The sequence below is a fragment of the Sturnus vulgaris genome, chromosome 6, assembly GCF_052056855.1.
Source record: "Sturnus vulgaris isolate bStuVul1 chromosome 6, bStuVul1.hap1, whole genome shotgun sequence".
NCBI classification, from domain to species: Eukaryota; Metazoa; Chordata; class Aves; order Passeriformes; family Sturnidae; genus Sturnus; species Sturnus vulgaris.
In genome coordinates, this window is record NC_142248.1 from 42,583,218 (window position 1) to 42,603,665 (window position 20,448).

General features: G+C 39.0%; 1 protein-coding gene and 1 long non-coding RNA gene across 3 annotated transcripts in view; one reads left to right on the top strand and one right to left on the bottom strand.

Moving 5' to 3' along the window:
* Positions 1–20,448, top strand: part of LOC148223458 (uncharacterized) — a 35,200-nt gene that overhangs the window by 713 nt on the left and 14,039 nt on the right. The gene's annotated exons all lie outside the window — the stretch shown is intronic.
* HIF1A (hypoxia inducible factor 1 subunit alpha) overlaps positions 5,613–20,448 on the bottom strand; it is a 30,490-nt gene continuing 15,654 nt past the window's right edge. For both annotated transcript variants that reach the window (XM_014871372.2, XM_088166340.1), the window contains exons 4-15: positions 20,333–20,417; positions 16,999–17,111; positions 15,750–15,952; positions 13,975–14,081; positions 13,658–13,805; positions 12,563–12,783; positions 12,097–12,377; positions 11,458–11,580; positions 10,842–11,236; positions 9,894–10,002; positions 7,155–7,281; positions 5,613–6,995 (exon numbers count right to left, since the gene is read on the bottom strand). In XM_014871372.2, the coding sequence (XP_014726858.1) occupies positions 6,844–6,995; positions 7,155–7,281; positions 9,894–10,002; positions 10,842–11,236; positions 11,458–11,580; positions 12,097–12,377; positions 12,563–12,783; positions 13,658–13,805; positions 13,975–14,081; positions 15,750–15,952; positions 16,999–17,111; positions 20,333–20,417 (2,064 nt within the window). In that variant the 3' untranslated portion in view covers positions 5,613–6,843. The remainder of the gene's footprint in view (positions 6,996–7,154; positions 7,282–9,893; positions 10,003–10,841; positions 11,237–11,457; positions 11,581–12,096; positions 12,378–12,562; positions 12,784–13,657; positions 13,806–13,974; positions 14,082–15,749; positions 15,953–16,998; positions 17,112–20,332; positions 20,418–20,448) is intronic.

The following is a 20,448-nucleotide window of genomic DNA, read 5'->3' on the forward strand; positions in this document are numbered from 1 at the left end:
CCCCACAGTGCTCCGGCCATGCAAGCATCTTTCTGTATTTATTCTATTTCCCAAAAGGTTGCTGGAATGCAACCTTTAGCAGCCTTTATTGGGGAGTAATTTGCCATCGGCTGAACAGCAGTTGCCTGTGAGCACCACTGGTTGCCAATGTCGTTGACTGTAGGGACAGAGATATTTGCAGAGCTGTTGCATGTGAACTGTACAGAGTTTAGGAGGAGAGCTGCAGCTGCCAGGGTTTACTTTGCATTTTTTTCCTTTTTCTGAAAAGACACTTTCATTGATCCTTTGGATTCATCTTTAGAGATGTAGGGCAGTTCATCCAATACATGACCCTGACTTCAACAGATTGTACTGATTTTGGAACAGAATGCCAACACTGTTAGGGAAAACAGATACAATATACTCCCCCCGTAAAATGTACTCCATCCTTAAAATTAATTTAAGAATTCAAAGTACAGGTAAGTCAAAACTGATACTTCATGTAGTGAGTTCACCCTTACATACAGCTCAAGCCAAGCCTTGTTTAGTTATAGGAGGCACCCCTTAATTTAATAGGAGCAGAGGAGCCTGGCTCTGGAGTGATGCTGAATTTCTAAAGCTCTGAGTGTGTTTTCTAGTTTCTGTATTTTCAGCTTGCAACGAGTGGCTTGATTTCTCAGAGATAATGTTTGAAGGAACACTATATGGTATGATTTTTTTTCCTAAGGGAGATGTGGCTGCATGATGCAAGATGTAGTGAGGATGAGGCTGTTGTGCCCATGTGAATGTGCCCTAAGCATTCTGTTGTAGGATGTTTGGGTACCATATAAAGAATCAAATTGCAGAAGAATAAAACCAATTAACAGGGTCTCTCTATACTATTCCCCTGATGTGGTATATAAAATTGAATACAGTATCAATTTTTAGACTAATTAATACTCTACTCTTCTTCATCAGCTGTGTTTTCAGTGCTTCTTCAGATTATTCATTAATGCATTTTAGAACAATACTTTCAAACTAAAAAAAGATAATTAATGATGTAAGATAGAGTGTGCTGGTTACTGTATCTTCTTCATGTTCAACTGCTAAACAAAAGGATGAAATCGTATTTGCTCTATTAATTCCTAGTTTATAAGTTGCAATTCAAAAGGCATTTATCCTGCACAGATAGAAGTAATGGGGTTTTCCAGATGCATATGGCACAAGACAAGTCTTTTAAAAAATATCTTATATGATTGCATTAAAACACATGTTCTAGTTGAAAACATGAAAATAAATCATGAATATATTTTATTAAATAGCTTATTCCACCTTTGGTATGTACAAACCTACTGCTAGTAACAGGATCATACTCTACTGGCACATGCCTCCTGCTTTCAGACTTCCCAACAAGCACAAACGTTGCAGAAGCTTTTTAATCTGTGCAGTGGGAAGTGGCATTGATTTAACAGGACAGCAGGAGTCACAAGTTCTTGTCGAGTAATTTGTGTGTACCAACCTGGAGACATGATTGTGGATTCAAACGTGGAGTTTGTGTTTTGTTACTAAGGGCATTCCTGCTGTGATTAATCAAAGAGGCTCCATAAATGTTCTTTGTCCCTCTAGTTCTGGAGCTGTTGCTCTCTCTTTGGCTTCCTCCAGGAAAACCTACACCATCCCCATATTCAACTTGTTAAATTGCATGTTTGACCTCTTTTGTTCATGCATGTGATCTGCTTAACTCAAGTGGGATAACCACATGTGAATAGGATCCAGCTCATATATAAATATTATATATTTAATATAAAATGTATGTTTCTGGGGACAGTGACCATGTCTGCTTGATGCCCAAGTTTCTGACACTAGGCAGTAAAGTCTCAAGCCTGCAAGGAGTTTGTTACTCTGCACAGTGGTTTAGTTCACTTTGAAGTCATCTCCACCTTTTACAGTAGGGAAAAGGGACAGACAGAAAGATCACAGATGTCACAAAGTAGAAACAAACCCTCTCTTTTATTGAATTTTATACTGTTACACAATCAAAAAGAAATACAGTCACAAATACGTCAAAATGTTTCAAGAGAAATATCAATTGCAATACGTTGGTTCCAAAAAAGAATTCCATTAAAATATACCACTTCTTCATGAGAGAATACTGCTATTATTCACAAAATCTACTGTACTGTATAAATCCAGCAGCAAACTCTTTAACTTTTTGGTAACTTGCTCAAGGTAAACAGGGAAGCAGATGGAAAATGACAATTCATTTCTAGAATTTGGATTAAAAATCACAGTCCTCCAGAATGGAGCTTTTCAGGGAGTTAAGTCATCATGGTATTTTTAATGAAAGCTGGATACCCAACTTGTGTGGAATTCCTATGGAAATGGACTAACTACAAAATCCCTGTGGCCTGTGAGGAGTTTCTTCTCATGCTGGACACTTGCAGTGTGAGTACCGTGCCTAAGTGCAGTGACATTTGAGTGAGATGTGTGCCCTGGTCAGGAGCAGGACAGCAGTGCAAGGGCACAGATTGCTGACCTGGGGCCCGTCCAGCCTGGCTGACAGTGGCAGGATGCTCCCAGATCCCACTGCACCAAGATTCACTCAGCTGTGGAACAGGGGAGAACACTTGCCAACAGATCCTGCCTTTAGCCACCAGTGCTTAGCTCTTTAAACAGCTCTTGTAGTAATGAAACATTACTATTAAATATGCAATAGTTTAACCTGTAATCATCAGAATTATCTGATCTACCGGCTGTATTTCATTGAAAGCAGAGCTGATAATTTCATCCAAACTAAGCTTTAAAACCCTCATCAGTGTTATGTGTAGATGGTTCATTTGGGCCCTAATCTGCAATTCTTTAATTCAGTAATTACTTTGGGGAGTTTAATGTGTGTATACAGATACTATTAAGTTTTGATCCTCAGGTGAGTTGTTTCCACTTCACCCAAAGGTTTTCAAAGATCACCAAAGTCCAAGGCAATCTCACTAGGTGGATATTACCAAGAGGTACTTTGGACTCCAGGCTACCTTCATTTGCTCAGCATTTTACACCCAAGATAAATTACTGCACAGCCTATTTAAGTGATTTCTGGGGAGTTACAGCTGTACTTAATTTTAACTACTTAGAGGTGAAGGAAGGAATTATGTAATTCTAAATACCAGTTTAAAAAATCCTTTACCCTTTAACAAAATCATCATTGTTGATGATTAAAACATCAATTAAAATCTGCATGTAAAAACAATAATTGTACTGTGCCCTGAAGAAGGCCTGGCTTGACTACTGCTGTAGTCAGGAAAACTTGGGACATAACTTTGTAATTCTCCTCAGTTTACCATTTTCACATAATTAGCATGTTTATATACAGGAGAAAATACTGTATTTACCCACAGTTTCTTCTTTACAACGAAGAATAAATCACAGAATTATTTGGGTGAGAAGGGACCTTAAAACCCATCTAGTTCCAACCCCCTACCATGGGCAGGAACACCTTTCCCAATCCCAGGTTGCTCCAAGCTCCATCCAACCTGGCCTTGGACACTTCCAGGGCTGGGTTATCCACAGCTACTTTAGGAAACTTGTGCCAATGTCTCATCATCCTCACAGTCATTAATTTCCTCATAATTTCTAATATGGTGCCTCAACATTTTAAAAAGGCAGCAAGTCAGCAAAGAAAGTATGCAAAATCACTAAGAAAACACTTAGAAAGCTATTTATTCTAGAAGCTTGTACTCCAAATTAGCTCCGGAATCATACTGTGTGTTCCTGGAGTCTAAAGAGAACACCCCCCCCCCCCCCAAAAAAAAAAAAAGTGTAATGGGGGAAAAAAACCCAAACAACTGAAAGATGTACTTCTAGGTTTTGCAAACTGGCATCTGCGTTTAGCAAAGCTCTTACAATGCCAGAGCAATTACTGTTCCTTTTCTGTGCCTTGTTCAGTGTCTCCAGGAGACTTGGGGAGGAGTTTTGTTAGGTTGTTTTTCCCCTACAGTAAACCAATACAGATACTGCAGTTCATCACAGTAATCAAAATGTTATTATTATGCATAGTAAATGTTATTATGCATAGTAAAAAAATGTTAGAATTGAGATTTTTATATGAAACATGGCTCAGTTAAATCCACAGCTGCTGTCACTAAGATCAGAGATGATCAAGGCCAGGGTGGGTGGGGCTCTGAGCAACCTGATCTCATGGAATGGGTCCTGCCTATGACAGGGGAATGGGAACAAGATGATCTTTAAAGTCCCTTCCAACCCAAGGTACTCTCTGACTCCAGTGGGCTCATGACTATAAATCATATGGGTCATTTCAGTTTTCCTTCTCAAAAACACCGATTTTAGTCTGAAAACATTCTGCCTCTTAGTGCAATGAGGACCTGACAGATCCAAACAGGTCAGGCTCCTCCAAAACAGGCCAAGAGAGCCAAGACACCTCCGACCTGTCTCTTGGGAGTGCAAAGGGATAACCCACCCCAGGCAGCTCGATGCTTGGTGGGGTTGTACAAAAGTAGAACCCAGCTGCACTTTTCACCTGCCTGCAAGACACACAGAAACACCACATCAATCCATGCAGAGCTAAAGCAGGAGGGATGCCCTAGAGTAGGGGCTTAACCCAATTTCACTGTTTAAACCCCCTAACTGCTGACAGAGAGAGATGCCATAGAAAGAATGCCAGCCCAGACACAGCAGGCAGGGAGGAACTCTGCTGCTTTTAGCCATTTAAAAATGCATTTTAAATGTTCACTAGTGAAAATGTTCTCTGCATGAAGCTTCAGCTGCAGCTGACTGCCCCTACATACCTACACCTCTCTGTGCAATTTCTGCTCAAAACTTTAACAAGTGTGCAACTATCTTCTGCTGCCAGTGCCTTATTTTTTGTTAATAGTGTCCTTTTAGTTTGAGAGTGTGGTGGTTTGGAAAGTGCTCCTTTCAGTGAAACAGTAATTTTAGAGAACAGGTTATGCTTATGTACTATGACATTGATTTCAAAACAGTGCAATGAAACAAAAAACTTTACAACATAAAACCAAAGTAACTCCTGTGACACTCCACGATTGATTACTTATATTAAGTTTTTTAAAAATAGTTTGGAGTATGCACAGAATATCTTGACCATATTTACACAACACAGGGTTACCAGTAGCATTGTGTTTTTTGACAGCAAAATGAGGAAAGTCACTGGGTCAACAGCACAAAAATGTGGAACTAGTTTCATCAAGTACCAGCTTAATTTTTTAATCGTGGAGTTTGGTGATAGAAATCCATCTCAGATCAATCACTCCTGTGAATTTTACCTTTTCCTGCTTTCCTGTGTTACCTTGATAAAGCTTCCAGAGACAAGCCTTTAAGCTGTTCATAAAGATGAATTCTTTCTGCTCTATAGTAAAACAAAAATGCTGCCTCCTCGCTGCCAGGTTTGCTCACTGGTGTGATTACAGAAGTGTAACGTCTTTGGCGAGTGGTAGTACAACACTGTCTGGGAGACTTCAGTACTGAACAGGCTCAAATAATTAACACAGAGATGTTACAATCAAAATAAGGAAGCAGTGATTTCCAATCAACTCTAAGTTAAAAAGGGAACACGGATGAACAATAACCACTAACAAAAATATAAATTATCTCATTTCTCTCAGATAACACACTCCCCAAAGGGGCCTGGTCCACATATAGTTTATTGATGTAAGAAAACAATACAGTTAGTGTTAGATCCAACCACAAAGAGCAAAAAGAATGAGTGAATGAAGGTTTTGTACAGTACATATAGGAAAATAAGCTGTTTGTGACAACTATATATTTCTAAATAAAAAGGCTTCTAAATATATTCAAGTTATTGAAATCTACATGAAAACATATGGATGTTAATAGCAACAAGGTGCATAAAACCAAAACATCAAAATATTGAGCAACTCAATGATGTACTAGATAAAAGTTTGCTAACAATGCAAGATGTTTTACAATCTGCTTGAAATATCACCTATACCACACAGGGTAAGCTGAACATTTAGATTTAAGATCATACACAATATTAGCATTAACTTCAACAACTACAGGCAGGGATTTTTTTTTTTTTAAGCTGGCAAAGTGACTACTTTAAGAACATCAAACTTTCTCTAAATTGAGAACGTATCCAAAGAAAATGCTGCTAGCCCTTTCCAGATAAAGCCTTTCCTTTGACTAACCACACCCACTGAAGTCAAAAGCATAAGACAGCATTTAAGAACAATTTATATTACAATGTGACTAAAATAATGACATAATCCAGGTTTAAACATGTTTTCATAGGCAAACGAAAGATTTTTCTTAAAAACTAATTTTTATAAATGCAGAATATATTGCATGAGGAACTGCTGGTATTTTTTTAAGAAAATATATTGTGCGATTGTGGCTACAATGCACCGCTGCAAAGCATTGTTGTTTCTTATAAAAACTATTAACATAAAAAACTTACTTGAACATAAAGAGTAAGAGAGCACAAGTCTTCCAACTACCTATGAAAAGCAGGATGGAAGTATTGCCAGTTTTTCCTGTGTTGACATTTTACTAATGATAAGTTTTGGTGACCAACTCCCCAGCCAAAAAATAAATATATTTTTTTTTAATCAGGTGCATATTTCAAAGCTGCTATTGCAAGTGTGTTTTAAATGTAATGGACTTAAAAGTGTATGTACCAAAGAATTATAAAAATGCACTAGAGTTTGAGTTATTGTTACATAAAGAACATATTAAAAAGACTGTCAAAATAAGTAGAAAGGGGATCAAAACTGAACTAACTGAATTAGTGCAGTACTGTAGCCAGGCTTCTAAAATCAGATATAGAAAATATAAATAGACTGCTTTAGGTGATGATTCACCAGTGTCCAAAAAAGGAGCAAGTTTTGTGAAAGCTCAGTTAACTTGATCCAGAGCTCTGAGCAGTTCTTCCCCCTGTAGCAGGTTTCTGTTGCCTTGTATGGGAGCGTTTACTTCACAGTCGTAACTCGTGAGTTGGGGGAGTCCACTCTCATCCATCGACTGCCCTAGAAGTTTACTCGCTATGTCTGGAGAGGGAGGGGAAGGAGAAAAAGTGCACTTTATTCACCATGCTGAACCTCTCCTAGAGCTGTTCACAAGGAGCTACGTTTGGATAGCTTTGGAGACTCTGTTCTCTTTCACACAGCCCCCTCCACCCCCTCTGCCTAGGAAAGGAAAGTACCAACCAGTTGATAGTAGAATGATTGTCTTTTGCTCCATTCCACTGTGACCATTTGTTTTGCATCCCTTTACACGTTTCCAAGCAAGTGATGCATTTCCTCCACTGTCAGCTGTCTGCTGGAATAAAGACCCCTAGAAAGAAATAAAATGAATCTTCTTTAGTGAATATCGTATCTTTGTAACCCTCCACATCCCTCTTACAAATGAACAGTTTCTGTCACTAAGTTACACTGATGTGGCATAGATACAATTTAAAGTGGATTTTGTTCAGAATTTGGGGAGAAATATATTTCCAACTATATTTCCAATATATTTCCAACTTGAAAATTGTTTAACAGAAAACCGAATCAGGTTTCAAGACCTGACCTCCCTTACAGAAAGCAATTACAAAATCCTGGTTATCATCAGTTACCACGCTCAAAATTAACGTGTACATGTACACAAACACACCCACTTAATTACCACTGCTCTGGGGTGATTAAGCATCAGCTTTTCACTGGAGTCTCTAATGGCTTTCTGCACTGGAATTAATAGTGCAGGCAGCAGAGTCAGGAACCTCAGTAGGGTGATCCTATCTACACATTTAGGATATAAATTCTGCTTGCACTCCAGTTATTGCCACCAAGCCACCAGACCCAAGCCCTGTGGAAAATGCAGTTCTACACCAGTCTAGTGCAGATATGGCTCCTTAGCATATTCTTTTGACAGCAGAACAGAAGATATGGAGATTAGGAAGGTGAAGGGGCTTCGTATAATTGGGATAAGGAAGAAGAAGCTGCCACTGAAACAGATGGGATGGAAGGAAAAAAGCATCATTTTAGTATCAAGTCTGCTGGCAAAAGTACTTGAATCTGCAAAGTTTGGTCTTGTTACTGATACTGACTGCAGCAAAAAGAGGAGAAGGTATTTCAGAACACTGCCATTATCCTCAAAATAGTGAAGAGCATATGTTTTCAGGTTATAAAACACCCATGTAAGGCAAAAGAGCAGCTGTGTAGTAGAAGTTACAGTTAACTCAGAGTTGCAGTTCCTAATGAGATTACCTACATTGCTGCTGCTGCTTATTTTTTTACTATGAATGCATTCCAGCCCTTCATGTCTAGAAAGATATGGCTTGTAACTGTTCCAGTGTAATGATATAATTATAACCTCACTATAATACAATATTTTATAACCTTACTATATCTTGTCCTTGTCTAATTCTCCTGTTTTCTAGGAGGATAAAGTAGTATTCTGCTTTGGTCTTCACTTATTTTCACTCTTTGCAAAACACATCCCACTTCTCTAGAGCTAAAAAGTTGTGGCAAGTGTTGGTACAACCCTAGAACAGCATGTATTCTAAGCCTGGATTTAACATCATTTTTTTCTGCTTGTGCCAGAGGCCTGTATATCCTCCCAGAAATCCTTTGTGGAGAGAGAAGCCAAACAACAAAAGCACACTTCTTAAAATAACTCCACTGAGACCCAGCTTCATGGAAATTCAGCTTCTGACTCTGAGAAACCATCAAAATATTTATAACACTTTTGTCAGATACAGACAAAAGAAAAAGGTTTAGCAAAGGATGAAGCCTGAACCTGTAAGCATTTAACTGGCACTAAGCACAGAAGCATGAACACTATTCCAGCAGTTAACACTGAACTGCTTGTGTTCTGTGCATTTAATGACATCCCATGCTGTTTTGAATATTTTATCAGCAACACTATGAGCTGCAGCACCTCTGCATGAGAAAAGGGCAGTGGAAGGCAGTAACATTTCTTGCAGAGCTGCGAATTCCTACAGGACTTCTGGAAGCAGCAGAACAACATGCATGGAAGTGCAAAGCATTTAGCAAATGAAAACAACCACATAGAAATGGCATAGAAAAACTGTTTTGTCTTATGCCCAGACTGTAATGCTCAATGGCTACATTGCAGTAGAGGAATTAAGACTTAAGACCAAGGCTTCTCAAAACTTGACAACTGGGAATTTACAGTGAAGATGACAGAGAGAACAGTGTGTCATGGCAAAGCTCAAGGTTTCAAAATACTGAGAGCTGACAGTGAGAGACAAAGATTCCCGAGACAACATACCATACATATACATTGCAGAAAATAACAAGCTAGACCCCCCCAATCAAGTGACACAAATCTAAGAGGATCTACAAAGTTTCTTTTGAATAGCTAGGACAGATGAGGATGAGCTACTCTCAAGTGGCCACAGTAATACTAGAGAGAGCATGCATGAAAGGGAGTGGCAGTAATAGACATTTGCTAAGTTATTATAGAAGCTCTCTTCCCTCACAGTTCAGATGGTCTTGTTATCTGATTAAAGGAATCTCAGACCCAGTGGAAAAATAAAAGCATAGGATGAAGCATGAAAACACTAAACTCCAGTGTTGACAAATATGAAAACTGAGTTTGAATTCTAAAGTTAAATAAATACAGCAATTACACATTTAAATGTGATGTCTTACATTTGTGCATATTCTACTAAAGAAATACATATGTTCACAGAAGACTAAAGAGTATCTTTTACCTAATCAAGAAATGCACTTGAGTCTAGAGGCACTTTCAAAAAGATGACAGTAAAAGAGAACTAGCAGTGGAGTATCTGCAGATATATATATATATTTCACTATCAATTATCTCTCATCCCAAGATTCCACTGCTTACCAACAGCTCAACTCAGGAGTCTGCACTGATGCCTCATTTCAGAAATTGCAAAGTTAAAAGTGAATATTTTAAAATGGTAAAACAAAACTCACAATTCCAACTGCCTGAAAAAGTGAACCATCATGTTCCATTTTTCGTTTTCTCTGAGCATTATGCAAAGCTAGCATCTTTGGATTTAGTTCTTCATCCAGTGCAGTAGATCTAAGAAAAATTGATTCAGGCTGTTAAGACGTTTCTACTTTCCTCAAGCCATTCTTCTTTCGTGGACACTTATATATACAACATCACAGAATTGAATTTATGAACTCCACTACTTTTCGTTCATAAATTGACTTATTTCAATAATCATTTTCTATGAGCATAGCAAATGTTAGCCTTTAATCTTGCTGTGAAGCTCAGAATGAGTTTTAACAAAAATTTTTAAATCTGCAGGAAAAAAAAGCATAAAAGTTCAGCAGTTCACTTTCAACAGAAAGAAGGGGAGGAAGGGTGAGGGAAAGTCTATTCTGAATATTTGTATGTACAGATACATCTTTTACATATCACAAATCTCATGTTTGACTTAGTATAGTTTCCTATTGTGATAAATATCTACTGCAGGCAGTCCATCACAAAACACATTTAATTTGAAAAAAATATCTATTGCTTACAGACATATGTCTATCTGATATCTGCAGTATCTGTAGCACAGACTGCAGCTGCCTCTTGCCTCTAACAGTGGACAAGGAAAGCACCAGAAACATTGTGTGGGTGTAACTACCTAAGTTGCCTATTGCATTCTTATAAAGGCTGCACATCAGGTACAAGAGCAGGACAGAATTTTCACAGTAGCTGGCTTTTACATGAGGTGCTTAGGTAAAAGCTACCATGAAATTAACTTTAGGGGAGTTCTATTAAAAAAAGACTCATTTGACATGCCCAAATTTAAACATCTCAATTTCTACTCTGAAGAATGCTGAGGATGAACATACAACAGCTGGCAGAATTTGCATCTAATTCATTGAACAGGTACCAGGGCTTAAGCTGCACTTTTAAAATACCTTTTATTCAGAGTGACTGTTAGCAAGCTGGGTGTTCCTGGAGAAGGCTTTTCCACCTGATCCACTGTTCCCTTGCCTGCTCTGATGGGCGAGGCAGTTCGACTCCTGCTGCCGCCGTAGGGCGAGCCGGGGGCGCTGCTGGGCTCGGGGACCGCGCGCGCGGGCGAGGAAGGGACCACGATCGTCTTCACATCGTCCGAGCGCTCCGCCGGCTTCACCTCCTCAGCCCTGCCCGCTGCCGACTGAGCCTGCTGCTGGAATATGGTGATGGTGCCTGCGCTCTGAGAGCTGGGGGAGCTGCTCTCCAGCGGCGACAGCTGATCGAAGGAGCGCAGCTGGAAGTCGTCATCCATCGGGATGTAAGGAGCCAACATCTCTAAATCTAAATCGGTTTCCTGGAAGAGACAAGAGGTGGAACTAATCAGTGTGGAAGAAACCTCAGCTATGACTTCATCAAGGTTTTTCCTTTTACCAAATCCTTATAATTTTTTTTTATTTTACACGTTAATCAAAATATTATATAAAAAGGGAAGGAGGTTCCTGATAACATTCTAAAAAGGAAAAGAAGTATACTCAGAATAAGATGATAAAGAATTTTAAGTTACTGTACATTTACCTGAGTAGAGAATGGATTTTTTGCTTCCGTATCTATGGCAAAGAGTTTCTCCACTAATTCCAGTTTGAATTCACTGGCCATATCATTATCCACATCAAAGCAGTAGTCGTTGGGACTACTGGGCTGTGAAAACATTTTGAACAGTTTTAGGCTTCTGTCATTGCATCACTTGGCATAGTTACCTACAGATTCTCTACAATATGTTCTAATGTAGAAACTAATCCCAAGCTGTAGCTACACAAAATTAAAATGGGAAAGGAAAACACATTTATCTGTATACATTCAAATTTACCCCACTAGAGAAGCACTTGCTTAGTTGAAACCTGGAAGTAGCCTCTACAGTAATTTACTGCAACTACTTTGCTACTCAGGGAAGCTGTGCCTGAACCAACTGAATGAAAAAGACAAATCCCAAGCTCTCCTTATTTTTATCAGATTGTATTGCATACATTTGTAAGACTCACTTTAATGAAAAGGTATGACAATTTATCAGTTTCCTCAGATCATGGCGTGACCTTAAGTCATAAGGTAGAAATAATTTCCAATTCCTATCCTGGCTATATCCTTAACCAGATCTGTCCCACAAGTCCCAATAGCACATCCATCTTAATGACAGCATATCCAAATTACAAAACTCACCTCAGGTGAACTTTGGCTGGTACTTGCATCAGAAGGGCTGGTTGGTTGCTCCTGCACCTGAGGCATGGTAAAAGAAAGTTCGAGTGGCTCTGTGTTTGGCTCCAGCTTTGATACAACTTCTCTATTGAGTGCAGGATCAGCATTGCTACGAAGTGGCTTTGTAGTTTCAGAGGCAGGTAGTGGGGACATTGCCATATTTATATTCTGCAATTTCTCACTGGATGAGGGGAGCATTACATCATTATACAAAGGAACTTCATCACATTGTTGTTCATCAGACTCTATAAAAATTAAAAGAAACCATCAACCTAAGTAACAGTACTGTGCGTGTCTATGGACCTCATTAAATTTAAACAGCAGCTGAAATACCACTGGGCAAGTGGTACTGGGAGGTTATTTTATGAAATCTACTGTAAAACAATAACTTTGCTAATTAACATGCACTCCAATTTAAACACACACCCACCATTACTGCTGAAATCTAGAGAGATAATTGTGTCTCCAGCAGCTGGGGCCAGGACAGTTAAAGCATCTGGTTCCTGTTTAAGTTTTTCAAATAGGCTGTTGGTATCATCCAGGTCATCTTTACTGAATATTTTGGTCATTTTCATGTCAGGAGACTCCACTGGTTTCAGCATACACTCAGTTTGTCCAAGGGAAAAAATTAAGTCCTTCTGAACAATTCCACTGTCAGACAGAGAGGAAGAAGACTGTTAAAGAACAACTAAAAGGAATAAATTCTGGCTTAATAATTTTGTAGTTTGAAACCTACACACTCTCCACATCCAAAAACACCAAACCAAAAACACCCCACTGCACATACCCCACAAAATTACCAGGATAAGGGCTTTAAGAAGTTTTTTATTACTCATTCTTTCCTCAAAAGTAACAGACAAAGCAAGCACTAATTGTGGTGCAATCATAAAAAAAGTAACAAATATAAACATGCTTTCCTGAAAGCATTGAAAAAGGAAAAGATCTTTTAAAAAATGGGGGAAAAGTTAGATATTTCCTAAACTACTTTTCCTTGTTTTAAATGAATGTGCAATATCTTGATAGATTTATACTGGGACATTCACTGAAGTTTTGAAAAACTAATTTAGGACTATTAGACATTTGCAGAAGAACAGTCACTCAGTCTGCCCTCAGCTGAAGCATTCAATTAAAAGAGGAGTTCTAAGGAAGAAAAAGATAGATGGGATTGAGAATGACAGCACTACTGCTGCTCTGACTCCACGACAAAGTTATTAGTGGAATTAACTGCTCCAGACTTGGGACAAAGATTAGAGAGTTGTCTAAAATGCACACAAATGTTCAAGTGCTTCCAATCATACAGAAGAGGCTAGTTCTATACTTATTTGCCTGCAGAGATCATCTACTGACATCACTAGACCAAAAAAGCATTTTGTTTTCAAATACAATTTCTAATCTAGTATTCGAAGAAAAATTTCCTTGGTAGGGAACAGTATCATCATAGTCAGCAGGGGACCAGTGCCATCAGAATCTGCCTTGGTCTTCAGTAAAAATGATTACAAAGAACACTGAAGTCCACTCAACTTACCTCAACACATAATTCACACACACTATGCACTGTGGCTGAGAATTCTTAGTGTTGTATATAACAGTTGCTTGAGTTTCAACCCAGACATAGCCACCTTGTTTGGCCAGCATTCTGTACTGTCCTGTTGTCACCTGTCCTTTTGTGAACACTAAAAGTAGAAAGAACATCAGCTTTAATTACAGGCAGAAAAACCCCAGAACTGTTTGAGGTCAGTATTCATTGCAACTAAAAGAAAGCCCTTGTTCTTCTGCTGCTTTCCCCCAGGGCTGTCTCTCATCTCCTGTAGTTTGAGGGCTTTAAATTCAGTTTTCACTTACTGTCGTGGTGTGTTTTGGTCAGATGATCAGAATCCAGTGCGTGATAGTACTCATAGATTGAGCGACCCAGGAGCTCCTCTGGCTCGTACCCCATCAACTCTGTAATTCTTTAAAACAAGGGAAAAAATTGCTACGTGAAAGCAGACATGGGCCAGCACAAATACCAGAGCATTTGGGTGCTTGCACATCTAGAAAAACCTTAAGAATCACTTCCACACATATTAGCAGCAATTTGGTTTACTGGGACTTTTCATTTTGAAAAAAAATTGCTATTTTGATGCTTCTTTAAAAGAGAAACTTCAGCAGGCATAGGATTTTACTTCTCACTGAGGATTTATAAATCGTGTAGTGAGGATAGGATTAAACAAATCCCCACTCTTTAGACATTTTTTTTATTTTTGCTTCAAGGTAGACCAACTACTTACAGACCAGCTTAGGCAAAAAAGAGAATTTAACAAAATAACAACGATACACTTCAACAGTTTTAATCCTGCAACCAAGAGAAATGAGGAATCAGATTTACTCTTTCCACTCAAGCACTGCCTGCTTTTAAGGCAAATGGGATTTCTTCAGTCTCTAGAGGGCAGTGCTAACCAGGGAAGTGCTTGTATTTTGCCCTATTCTAGATGCAGAATGTGACCAAGTAAGTACCTTCTATGTGACACCATCAGTCCTAGAAAGGTTGTTACTCCAGAGGTCAGAGATTACCTGCGTCTGATTACCTCTTTCTGCATCTAACTGCAACAATTAACTAGAAATTCACTTTTGTTATAAAGGAAATGGGTAGCAACAAATAACACCAAATTAAAAACAAACAAAAAAATGAAACAAACCAACCCCAAACAAAAAACCTTGAGCTGACTATTTCCTTCATTTGCATTTATCAAATTTATCAAGCTAAGTTCCCAGAGGATAGGAAAATCAGTTTGATGTGTCTGACTACACCCCTGATTTGCACCAGAACACAAAATATAATTTTTCAACAGCAGATGTATTGCATTGAAAGTACAGCTGAACATCTGTGGTTTCTTGAAGAAGAAAGCAGACACTGATCTCCTGAGGAAGGGAGAGGGGGAAGCAGTAGCAATAAAATACATCTGACAAGTATTACACACACACACACTCTTTTCAGTCAGTAAAATGCCCCATCTTCAACAAACCTAAAATCCTGCTTTTTCAGTGGAAAGAAGAATCCATTTCCAGTTTCCTGGAAGAATCTTCTCATTTTAATTTAAATCACTGCCACTACAGTAAAGACCAATTTGAAGAGGCAGCTAACTGAAGGCAAAGGATTTATTTACAGAATCACAGAATGGCTTGGGTTGGAAGGCACCTTCAAGACCATCCTATTCCAAATCCCTGCTATGGGCAGGGACACCTTTCCCTAGAGCAGGTTGCTCAGAGCTCCATCCAGCCTGGCCTGGAACACTTTCAGGGATGGGGCAGCCACAGCTTCTCATCAAGAATTTCTTCCTAATGTCTAATCTAAACATGCACAACATTGTGCATTACAACCATTGTCCTATCACTATCTGCCTCTATAAAAAGTCCCTTTCCCCTTCATTATTCCAAAGTAATAACCCTGCATCCTCCATAGATCTAAAAATCCGGTTTTTAAGACATCCTGATCAGTTAGGAAAAACCCAAGTATGCCATCAATGATTGCATTGTCAAGATGAATTAAGTTATTGAGAAGGCGAACTTTAGCCAACATGTACCAGCTCTGCAAATGTTTCAAACAAATTATTTTTTACATTATAAATCATATATATTACCTTTCATCACAATAGGAAAATTTCATATCAAGACTGTGACGACTGAGAAACGTTTTACTGTCCAGGGGGACCTCAATGTTTGATGGGTGAGGAATAGGTTCACAGATCAACACCAAGCAGGTCATGGGAGGCTTTTTGTATCCACAGTGAGTCTGGTTCCCACACGTGTCGTACACACGGATGTGGCCAGTGCAGTGCAGCACCTACAGGGCAGTTGGGGTTTAGAAAGACCAGGTTTGGACTGTCAGACAACACAATCCTATCTCCACCAGTACACCCAGAGCCAAGTCCTTCCCCACCCCTCAAGGGGACAGTGACAGGGGAGGCTGGAGGAGAGCAGTGTCCTCCTCCTCCTCACCCCACACATCCTGGGATGGGTTCACAGCCCAGCTCCTTCCTCAGCACTGGCTGAAGCAACACCAGACATTGCTGCATTTCTGTGAACTCTTCTTTGTAGTCACAGTAATGACAACTTCGAGCAGCTGCCTCAGCAAAAGGTATCCACAATTTAAATCTGAAAGTTATGGTAATAGTAACAACCCCCATTTTAGATATTCTGCAGAGGTGATGACAGAGATCAAATACATTCTTCAACAGACAGGAACTTTTGCATTTTGTAGGCTTTTTTTTAACCATTCTGAAGCAGAAATAGTTCACAGACAGAAGCAAAGAAGTTGTTTGATCCAGAATAATCAAATTCAAATCATAAAAGAGAACTGTAAGCCATAATCCACTGGATACAGTAAAAGGTTACTTTGTCCAGAGGAGAAAATGCATTCACTGCAGAAAGTTATCAGGCTGGCCTCTTTTTGTTCCAACTGTTACAAAAGGGAGAGCCAGCAGCTTCAAAAGAATGGCATTGAAGTCCTTCAGAGAGACTTCAATTATCACGTTTTCAGTGACAAATCAAAAGAAATCAGGGATCAGCATAAGTGATGTCAAGTACTTTTTTCCCAGAGAAGTCTTTATGCAAGCATATTTGGTAATTATAATTGTAAGTAAATGACCTCTAATTTAAAATGGAAAATTCATTAAAAGTGTTTTGAAAAACTAATTTTAAAACATTGTTTCAGTTACGTCTGTGATGTATTCAGCATTAAAATTCAGCATAATGAAGCACAATCATTAAATTATAAAGCACTTAGTGAAATTCAAGCTCGTTACATGAAGCAAAAATGTTGAAATACAGTGTTATGACATCTGAAGAGGAAACTGCCAAACTATGCAAATAATCCTTTGCATTAGTTACCTTCCATGTAGCAGACTTTATATTCACTGTTCTTCCCCTGCTAGTCAGTGTACACTTCATTCTGAGAAAAAAGCTGCGCTCCGTGTTCTGCTCTTTGCCCTTTTTCACAGGACCTAGCAGAAGCAAAAAGCAAATCAATGTTTCAAATACTTGGATAATCTTCCAAAGGCATTAAAAGCCCTCCACAAACACGTTATAGAACTCTAAGGCTAAGGGAAAACCCAAACAATAAACTAAAAAGATTCATATACCTAATAGCACTTCTGATAATGGTATTTTTCAGAGCAAGTTTTACTATCAAGTAGATAAAACCCTGAAGTTACATGAAGTTATAGAATGGCTTGTGTTGGAAGTGACCTTAAAGACCATCTTGTTCCAACCCCTCTGCCATAAGCAGGGACACCTTCCACTATCCCAGGTTGATCCAAGCCCCACCCAGCCTGGCCTGGAGCACTGCCAGGGATGGGGCAGCCACAGCTTCTCTGGGCAACCTGTGCCTTTGGCCTCACCACCCTCACTGGGAAGAATTCCTTCCCAAAAACCACCTAACCCTGCCCTCTGTCAGTGGGAAGCCATTCCCCTTGTCCTGTCATTCCAAGCCCTTGCCCAAAGTCCCTCTCCAGCTCTCTTGGAGCCACTTTAGGTACAGGAAGAGACTCAAAGAGCTCCCCGGAACCATTTCTTCTCCAGGGTGAACAATCCCAGCCCTCTCTCAGCCTGTCCTCACAGGAGAGGCTTTTGATGCAGCCCAGTTTCAATGTTTTATCATCAGGATTGTATTTGTAGCCAACTCCACACTCCCAGATTTCAGGTAAAAGGAGCAGGAAGAAAGAGACCAATTGGAATTTTAATATATTTTAAAATTGTGACAGAGGACAAGAAAAACATATGTAGAATAAGAAGCCCCGTTGAGGTGGTTTCCACTGAAATGCATCAGTAACTCACTATGAGGAGATTCAAACCAAGCACCTTTCTGGCTCGTTGCTCTTTAGGACTGCAAGTTTTTCAATTCAAAATTAACAACTCAGCTGTTTATATGCATCCAAATATTTCCATGGTGATTTACACGCTTGGACTAAACAGGGACCAAGTTTTTAAACACAGTACTAACAATTTTAGGAGAAAAAGAGTCAAGAAACCCTAATACAAATCAATGTTGGCAGCACTTATTTTTTAGCCTCACTTGCTACCAGCAGGCTTTAAGTTAAGTTTTTGTCTGCACAGGGAGATCCTTACAGATCTGTAACTACTAGTTACGCTATTGTGGGCAAAGAAAATGTAACTGATGCTATCAGGAGAGCTGCAAGCAGCTCACAATGTGTGCAAGGAGGAAATGCAGCACCCAGGAGAAGGAGCAGTGGAAGAGCCAGTTTGCTGAGGCTTGCTAAAGAGCAAGGACCAAATCATGGCAGAGGGGGCACTTTAGAACATGTGAGCTTACTTCTGATACAAGTTTATACAATAATTTGCTCTCATCCTCTACAGACAATAGTAGCTATGAAATTCTCCATGGTGGCTTGCACTGCAGTTTCTGGCTGGACAAAATTAATTAGAAAAAATGTTATAGCCCCTATGCTAACTTGTTTATTGCTTCTAGCAGAGGCAAAGACTAAAGGGCTCAGGCATATTTTATGCTACTTTAAAACCTTAATAATGGAGGAAGTGGGGGAGAAACTAAAGCAGAATTCACCGAAGCAGCAAAAGCTTTTTTAATTCAGTAAGTCTTAAGAGTTAAACCAATCTCAGAATTGATAGCTGAAGATCACACAACCATTACTGTTCCAAGTCCTGATGCATGAGGCTCTGCTTTGTGAAGCAGCAGTAAAAGATGGAGCAACTTTCAAGTCTGATTCAGCACCAGACGTTATTTTTTAAAATGGCCAGCTTTGAAAGTTTAAAAAGCAGCTTCATAAAATGAGAATGCAGTTCTTCTTTCTGCCAATCGCATTTATATTCACTTGCATAGTCCCAAAGGGGAATATTTAATACTCAATTGAAAACCAAAATAATTCCACTGATGTAAGAGCTGCAGTAGAAGGCAACCTGGGAATACTAATAAATATAAAAATGTACTATTACTACTGTAATTTAGACTTCTGTCTGCCAATGTCATTTGCAAAACAGCTTTTGCAATAATGCTTTCCAGACATCTGATTCCAGTCTGGCCAATTTAGACATGCTTGAGATGGTTTGCATGAAACTCAGTGATATGACATTTTTAAGAATAAGCTTTTGCAACAAAACCAGGTTTTTTACAATGCTTTAGGGAAATTGTTTCCCCATCCCCAAGATGCATTACTGTATTCCAAAGGGGGAGAAGTCTAATCTAGCCTTAGAAACATACTTCAATTCTAAGGGCAGACAAGTTTACAAAATGCTTACAAAACCAAAGTCAGGCCCTTAATGCTACGGTATCTTATCAGGTGTCTTCCACAGAATTTAACTAGGATGACAACATAAGACTTACACAAGATATACAGTGCTACAAGAAACAGAGGTCAGGTTTATTCATTTATCACTATCTGAATTCAGAGTCCATATAACCTTCATTTGAACAGCAAGGAAGTAGAGAGGTCAGACTTTAGGCTTCCAACTACTGAGTAAAGCGAATTTGTTTGGAGGCATGTAGGCTGCCAAGTCTTTATAGCCTTTATCGAATCTTTAGAAGACATAAAAGCTGTAATTCATGAGCAACTGTTAAATTTCAAAGCATAAAGCATGTGTAAACACAGTGCTCTGTTCCCTCAGAAGAGCCAGAAATCTGTGAAAAGATACCAATTTCATGCACCAATTAAAAGGTGCAGAGAAGCATCAACCCCAAAGCCCTTTTTAGGGCTGTTCAAGTATTCCCAGATTAGTGTCTTGGTGTCCTAAAATTTAAATACAGTATGGTTTTTTTTGTCTTGTGTATACAACCACAGATTTCTGGAAGAAAGCATTTGTTCTCAGCTGCCCTGCAAGGCCAGACCAAGATAAATGCACCAACTGAGCTTCTCCATGTCCCTCTACAGCAATTGCTTAAAATCATTCTCATTCAACCTACCTCTAATTTTCTGTAGGCACTTATTCTTTCAACCCTGAAGAACTCCATTTTAGTAATTTTGTTAAAGAATCCTAATGAAGTCTCATTTCTTCTACAATTAGGATACAGCCAAAACATTTTGATTATTCCTGTTGTTAGTGTCCCTCAACAAGGTTTAATTTGAGACTTAAGAAATAAAAACATATTAGCTTTTTAACCCAACACCATTTTCTGGCAGATATCCAACTATATTAATGCCAACAGAAACTACCCATAAGTAAATTAAATTGATTTTTTTTTCTTTCTTCTCACCATTTCTGTGTGTAAGCATTTCTCTCAGCTCCTCGTGGTCACATGGATGAGTGAAATCAAATACACTGTGCCCCGTCAACTCAAACTGCAACAATTAAGAGGTACATGGGTGTTTA